The following is an 8,559-nucleotide window of genomic DNA, read 5'->3' on the forward strand; positions in this document are numbered from 1 at the left end:
TCCTAGAATTTTAATGCAGTTATCTGTATTAACTGTACATGTGTTTACATTCTCAAATACAGCAACTTTTTAAAATAGGTCAGCATTTGATTGATGATATCAGATACGGCTTTGGCGTACAAGAACATCTGAATGAGAAAATATGTGCGTGGTCTGTTAAGAAATACACACAGCTGCTATCAATATTTCAGATAATTGCAAAAGAGCCAAACTACACTCCCAAAATAATGTTCTCAAATACTGCAACATTTGATGAAATGAAAGTAACCAGTGTTACAAAGAACAGTACACTATACCAACCTTCAAACAAACAGCAATTACCCAGCATTAATGAAGACATAAAAATAAAAATGGATGAAAAGGAAGTCAAACGGGGCACTGAACAATCTTTGAGAACAGCAGGATATTGTGCATTTACACAGATAGTGGTCAATCTGCAAACAAGGCGGACACTTGTGTGATATTTTTTTCCACCACAAGAGAACAAAGATGAGCCACAATGTTCCACTACGTAACAGAGGAATGAAGAAGTTAGCTGTTGGTTTACAATATTTTCACAGCACAAAATTAACTCGAGGTGTCAGACTAGTGAACAAGCCTATCTCCGCGAAAGCTTGTCAGCTTTGTAGAGACGGTGCACCAAATTGGTTAGTATCTACCTCTACTCCTGCCATGAGTTCTATTTTTTTGTATATCTTTCACAGAAACTGGCAGTGACCTTTGTAAGGTACTTCACCAGATCTCTGAAACCAGCTCATCCATCAGAACAGCTCCACAAGCAACTCCTCTTGTGACTTTAGTCGTGTGTGCATGCATTCATATTAGTGGTTTTGGAACGGTTTTGTTGTAATTTTATGGTTTTGTACACACTGTACACTTCCTTACCAGTTTCTCTGCTGCAGTAGAGAGTGTTGTCCGCCATCGTGACGTCATCAGATTCAGCATGTAAACGGTTTCCTCTCGCTGCTCCTCTCTCTGTCCAGCTCATCTACAATGAACAAAAACATACAGCCTATAATAACCATACAGCAAAAAATAAACAAATACACACACACATACATATATATATATAAAAATGGGCAAAAATATGTTGGTAAATTAAAAACTATATTTACATAATTTACATAACATTGTATATATGTTTTAAGTAGGGCTGCACGATAAATCGCATGAGATATTTAACGCGCATCTTGTCAGAAAAGCCGGTTCTGTAATCAGCGGTAAATCTCCATCATATATATATATATATGCTTTTATGAATATGTTTTGAATATATTTTTTGTCTAGGAGATTTTGGTGTACAATGACAAATTAGCTCCACTGTTGCTGTAACAACAACTATAATATAAAACATTTTTCTTTATTTAAATAAAGTTAAATAAAATACAAATAACAGATAAAAACGTAAACTAAACAATTTGCTAAAATGTCCTTAAATTTACTAAAATAAACTAAACAATTTACTAAAATTACTAACTACAAAAAAATAAAGCTAAAATATAAATAAACTAAAACTCTATAAATGTAAAAAACTAATAAGAAAGGTCAAACACATAAAATTCATTAGATTAAACACATTCAAAAGAAAACTGAAAACAGACAAATAAAAGCTATTTCAAAATATTAACAATATCTACAATAGTATATAAATAATACTAAAATAACACTGATCCGCTCTGATATGGTGATCACAGGCAACCACAGGTACAGTATACCTCAAACCATCAGATTCACCTACGTGCATAATTTGAGATCCATAGTCTTAAAGGTCCCATATTGTCAAAACTGAAATTTCCTGGCCTTTTTCATGATAACTGAGATCTAGGGGCTATTTAACTACCATATGCGTTTCAAAACAGTCAGTCCACAGTAAAATGCACACAGCCTGCTTAAAGTAGCTGTGATTTTTCACGAACCGTTGTGACTTCCATAAAAAGTTGACATCAGAACTACACAGTCACCGCCTTCAGTCACCACCCCGAGCACCGCCCACAGTCCCACTCTCCTTTTGCCAAACCCCCAGACAACATCACGTCCATGCCATTGCTGAGCAACGACAACACGGAAACATGTCAAAAAGGTTAACTTTACCCACGAAACCAGACCGGCCGACCTGTAAGGTTACACTCTCACTCAAAGATTGGACGATCTGACAGGATTGTTACTATGAGGTGGATCACATCTAATGTGTATAGTAAAGACAAACTCACCGTGTCTATCTAGTCATGATGAAGATGTATATACATTTCAATTTCAGCAGGCAACTATTTTTACAGCTACATTATTGTTCCAGCCACAATTAATCACAACAATGTATATACAATTACAAATGATTATATATAAATTGTCAGTTTGTTGTTTTACACACATGCACAGACATTTCATACATGACATAGTCGTGAGATCCAAGAAACATATGGCAAGAAATCTGTCGACGCGCCCATAACAACAAAAGACGATGCTTTATTGAACCTTTTCTGATAAGAAGTGTGCGCTGCAAACGCGAGCATTTTTGACGATCGTCTCTGTCCAGTCTGCTCGTTTTATCGCGTTTAACCACAGCTGTCGTCATTTTTTTGTCTGGCAGTGACAGCAGATATGCGATAAAATCCTAAAATAAAACTCCAGAAAGGTGTAAAATATGTGACCTTTAAAACACTCACAACTGTTGCAGCACAAAACACTCACTGCAGTTACAACACAATTACAGTTACAACAGCAAAATATACTCAGCAAAATATAGTATTTTTCACACTGTTAGTGCTCTACCAGCAAGTGTCATTTTCAGTGGTATGTGAGATGGAAATTCTCTTTGCACTTTTTGCACCAGCTGAAATGCTGTTTAACTTCACCACAAGACTTTGGACAAATGGTCTTTGTTGAGGAACCACATTCTGAGCCAACAAACGCTCTCCAAAACTGAGCCAAAGTGATCATATTATGTTGCACAACAGAAACCTTCTCAGCATAAAGCCGTATTCATTTCCCCCAGTGCATTACATCAAGCTCTTCCATTCCAAAGCGTTCCTCATTCAACAGCCACAACACAGCTTCTACTGTTGGCTTTCTGTAGCACCACTTCAGTTTCAAATTCTCAAAGACAGCAGCCTTTTTTAGGCAAAAGCTAAAAAGCTGGAGGAACCTGAGACATCATACGTAATCTCAACATTCCCATTGGTCTTTACCAATATATTCAAATCCATGGCTGAATGATTCAATTCAATATCTGGCCAGCATCACTCTTGCTGTTTCTCATTCTAAGGTGTGGGGATTTGAACAAACCGCTAAGTCTAAGTTTTAAAGTTTGGTGTGTAACTTGTGTCACATTGTTTGTGCTACAGACATGATTGATAGATTTCCAATCAAAGAGAAGCCAATTTCTCATCTGGCAGACAGAGCTGGGCAAAATTCTGACTGAAGAATTGGCTCCCATTCTATTCATGATTTGGAGTATGAATTCAATTTGTCATGCCCCATATGAAGTTGAATTGAAATTTACATTAAAATGAAGGGAAACGGAATCTATCTATCTATCTATCCATCCATCAATCTATCTGTAGAATCTAACTACAGTATCTATGTATCTATCTGTCTGTCTATCTATCCATCCATCATCTATCAATCCATCCATTCATTTATTTAGATTATCTATCTATCTATCTATCTATCTATCTATCTATCTATCTATCTATCCGTCCATCCGTCCATCTATCTATAGTATCTACAGTATCTATCTATCTATCTATCTTTCTATCTATCTATCTATCTATCCATCCATCTATCATCTATCAATCCATCCGTTCATTTAACTCTGTCTGTCTATAGTATCTAACTATAGCAACCCAGGCTCATTCGAAATACGTGCCTCTAAATGCATTTCTGCAGCACCATTATTACGTGCCTTACTGCACGTTTCACGGCAGTTTCAAAGTGAAACGTCCGGTGAGTGGCGCTAAAACGCGGGTTCAATACTTGACCCTGGCACGTTTTTGCTACGTTGATATAGGCATGTATTGCTGTGTTTGTATTACGTTGCTTCAGGTACGTATTGCGGTGGTTCATTATTCAAATATTCGAGGAGTGTCGGTAAAAGTTAATGCCCAATCGTGTTGGCAATACCCCCTACACCAAACCCAACCCTAAACCTACCCGATAGTGTTAACAAATGTAAAAGTGATAAAAAAATGCATTTGTTGATGCAGCCGTGCTATTTTAACTTCCTTTTGAGTTGCTTTGTTGAAGCGTAGTTTCATGGGGTTCGTACCGGAGCTCTTCATCACCTAAGTGCAACGCCATATTGCGTGAGCTACCGAGCAAACCTACGGAGTTAGATTTAAACTCATGCATATGAAGCTGTATATGTAACGCTAACCTTCAAATGCATCAGTTTTCAAATCTCGCAGCATGTTAAAATTGTTTTGAATTCATAACATAATATTCCTCAAGTAATTATGTGAAAATTAGGCTTTATTAATCAAAACTGTGGACCTGCAAATCATATTTTGTGTGAAAAGGAATAAAAGTTGTGGAAGTTTTACTGCCTCTAGTGTTCTTTTCAACTGGAAACTGCAGCGATTCGTATGTATAAGTATGTTTTTTGAGTTTTGCAGAAATGTAGGTAGAGGCATGTATTTCCAATGAGCCTATGCTGCACTATAGTATCTATGTATCCCTCTGTCTATCTATCTATCCATCTATCAGTCCATCCGTTTGTTTATTTACATATATGTCTGTCTATCTATAGTATCTAATTACAATATCTAGGCCTATGTATCTATCCATCCATCCATCCATCCATAAACCTGTCTGTTTGTCTGTCTCTCCACCTATAGTATCTAAATACAATATCGATCCATCCATCCATCCATCCATCTATTAATTTTCCAATCTGGCTGTCTTTCAATCAATCTTTCTCTTTTAAATTAAAAATGACCGTTTTTAATTTAATTCCATTTAATCATTTTACAGGCAATCTCAATTCAATTCTGAAAGGTGCACAATTCTTGCTGGCAGGCAATATCCACAGGAGGAAACCCAGCCATATCTAGGGACCAAAACCACTTGAACCACTCACATTTACTTCAGAAGGTGTTAAAATGTAATTCATGTGGATATGAAACTAAAGAGAAGAATTTAATAAAAGAGTGTTAGCTGTATCAAAAGAGTGTGAGGTCAAACCACTAGGTACTAGTAGGTACTGCTGGAGTGTTAAAATGAGAAGTTATAATTAGAGAAGCTTTCATAAGGTCGACCCTTTGGATATAGGCCCCTTTACTCAGAACATACTTCTTAGCCCATGTAATGTCACAAAGCATTTACTTTAACCCATGGCCAGAATAGAGCAAGTGTTAAGCTCTACATGTTGCAACTGTTCGCAGAGAGCTTACGTACCTCTAACATCCATTAAGTCAATGTTACTTGACAGTTACTTCCTTTATTTGAACTATAACCGTCACTCACAGCACAATATATATGGTACAATGAGATATGAAAACAACTTCCCTTCTTTAAAAGACAGAAAAAAACACATTCAATGGAAACAGAAGCTCTTCTTTGCACAACTAGAGCAGCATGAGAAGCTCCATGAGTCACACGAGCAAGTTTCTGATCAGCTTTGAAGGGCTTTTACATCTGCTGAGATGACAAAAAACCTTTGCAAGCTGCTGCAATTTGAATCCTCACGTATGCAGAAATTGTAGCATAAGCAGCTGACAAAGTTTTCAGCAAAGACAATCTCTATAGTCTTAGCTGATGGAAGTAAACATAAATGTCTGTTAAACTGGCATGCAACAGGAGCTTCAAAAACACACCTGCGGTCACAAAGCCTGGAACAAAAGACAGGACCAAACCTGGAAACTTTGATATAACCGCTATACACTTTTGCAATCAGGTGTCAAATGAGGTGTTGCACCACAATATTCCAAAACAGGAAAAAGGCAAAAGCAGTGTTAAATACCGGAAAGGCGATTTCACACAGTTTCTGGATCCAGTCCTCAAGTTCAACAGTTTCAGCAGCGAAAATAAATGTCTTTTCAGTTGTCTCCACCAAAAAAGGTCCACAATCCCGTGGACAGCCTTCAACATCAGCCTCCGAAACACGAATGCAGTCATTCATTTTTATCACCTATAATAAAAAAACACAAAAACTTGAGATTTAAAAAAATGTAAACCTTTAAAAAAGTGATGTTTTGAAATGTTTGCCAACAAGTATAACTACATATCAACATTTAAATATGCTCCAAGATGTCCAGATTTGCAAATTGTGTAGGTAGTATGATGCATGAACATTTTTTTTCTGATCATTCTCCATATGCATTAATTTCAGAAGATAGCTTTTTTTGTGAAAATCCTACTTTTGTATGGAAGAGGGGATTTTTGTTTGTCATATTTCATAGCAGAAATGAGAACAGATTTAAGTGCACTTCCTGCAAATTGTTTGTACATGTCCGCCCACACATAAACCATGTGCATGACCCCCACTGATTTTGATTGTTCATGTACCGTGGCACATAAAGGATCTACATCACTCTCCTCAGATACGCCACATATTATTTGTTATGTTCGCAATACATGGAAAATCTGAGCTCCACGGTTTGTTGCTCACCTTTTTGTTTTCCTGTTTGCGATTGGCTTTCTCCAGCATGTTGCCAGCTCCATCTTTAAACTCAAAAAACTCGAGGCGAGAGATGGAGCAGGAGCTCTCTCGGTACAGCACAGACCAGACCTTACGCCATTTCTGAAACAGAGAGAACATACATTGCTGAAAGTGATGTAAACTGTAGGGCTGGGTTTTGACACAAATTTCACGATTCGATTCTCATTCACAAGCTTGCAATTTGATTCGATTCAATATCGATTATTTTGGATATATATCTGGTACACATGCAAAATTTTCTCAAGGGGAAAGCTGACTAATGGGTTTATGGTCAACGAATATGTTTTTCTGAGGTAAACGTGACCTTATGTGACATTGTTTACAAGCCGCTATATTGACGTCTTTGCGCGGCTGAAACACTGATTGAGCGATTACATGAGACAGGATATGGATTGTAAAGTTGTACTCTTTCTGTTAACTTACCTTCGGATGTTTAGTCATGTTTATTTTGTGCTGAAACTGGTATTAATGTGGAGGAGATGATCAGTTCACGTGCGCCTCGCGCTGCCGCTATTATTGAACCGAGGCGCGCTGCACTACAGCGATCACTCCACATTAAATAGCGCCAAAACGGCATTTATTGTTTGAGACTTTGGAATCTGATGCCGCGTCTCAATGTGCCTACTTATAGTACGCCCTTAAAGTATGTACTCTTTTGGTGAAGAAAAAGTACACACTTTTGAGTGTGTAGTAGAAGAGTAGGCAAGCTTTGGGACATACTATCAGGTCACACAACTGTTCATTTCATTTAACTTCCTACCGTACTGGAGAGAAAAGAAGTAGATCGTTGATCTGCCAGTCGCTCATATTTTCTGCATAATGATGCATTTAAAAGTTAACGACCAAATGGATGTTTATAAAAGTTCACATTGCTGTTGCAGATGAAATATTACACGGATAACAATAAATAAATATTTGTTTACCAGGTTAAATGTTGATTATTAGTAACTCAAACCCCTTTTTGTAAACCTCTCTACCTAACCATCCATCGCGCGCATCCGCCACGTTTGTAGTTTTTCTAACGCGTTTTATTCGTGTTTGTAGTTCTGGACCGAATCCTTCGCCAAAGCGCAATGGATTGTGGGCAATTTTAGCCATTAGAGTGTGCACGGATCCACACATCAAAAATCGACCTGAAATAGTAGACCATCCGGGGACTTTTGGCATACTCTTTTCAACATACTACGCTTTGGGACACACTTATTCTAATCTCACACACTATTTAGGATGGATAGTATGAACATTGAGACGCAGGGTGAGACTTTGTTTCATATTAAAAGTACCAAAGCACAATGCTTATTGCGATTGGATGGGAGATGCCCTTCAATGTTCCATTCATTAACTGAAAACAGGCTAGACTAATCGATTCATGGGATTTAAGAATCGATATCGTTTCGTAAGAATGAGAATCGATCATAATCGAGATATCGATATTTTTTTACCCAGCCCTAGTAAACTGTCACACTTTTTTATTTGCGTTGTCCTCTATAGGCATGCACAAAAATGAGATATAAAACTAATGGACCGTATTATATTTCAGGATGTCTAATATAAAACAACATTAAAAGAAAGCACCTAACATATGTAAAACATATTAGAGCCATAAAATATCATCTTGGGACAAAACCTGACTCATATGTGACCCTGGACCACAAAACCAGTCTTAAGTCGCTGGGGTATATTTGTAGCAATAGCCAAAAATACATTGTACACTCTAAAAAATGCTGGGTTAAATACAACCCAGTGCTGGGTAAAATAGGGACAAACCGAGCAATTGGGCAGTTTTGACCCAGCGGTTGGGTTAAATGTTTAACCCAACCTTCTTGGTAGTAACCCAACCACTGGGTCAAAACAACCCAATTGCTAGGTTTGTCCCTATTTTACCCAGCACTGGGTTGTATTTA

The 8,559-nt window shown here is 37.5% G+C and overlaps 1 protein-coding gene across 1 annotated transcript in view; it reads right to left on the reverse strand.

Moving 5' to 3' along the window:
* The window catches only part of dok2 (docking protein 2), a 34,311-nt gene that overhangs the window by 14,390 nt on the left and 11,362 nt on the right, over window positions 1–8,559 (reverse strand). The window contains exons 2-4 of the mRNA XM_016562778.1: window positions 6,605–6,736; window positions 5,957–6,124; window positions 886–988 (exon numbers count right to left, since the gene is read on the reverse strand). Of these exons, the coding sequence (XP_016418264.1) occupies window positions 886–988; window positions 5,957–6,124; window positions 6,605–6,736 (403 nt within the window). The remainder of the gene's footprint in view (window positions 1–885; window positions 989–5,956; window positions 6,125–6,604; window positions 6,737–8,559) is intronic.

Source organism: Sinocyclocheilus rhinocerous, unplaced genomic scaffold (assembly GCF_001515625.1).
Source record: "Sinocyclocheilus rhinocerous isolate Xijiao unplaced genomic scaffold, SAMN03320098_v1.1 scaffold3752, whole genome shotgun sequence".
NCBI lineage: Eukaryota > Metazoa > Chordata > Actinopteri > Cypriniformes > Cyprinidae > Sinocyclocheilus > Sinocyclocheilus rhinocerous.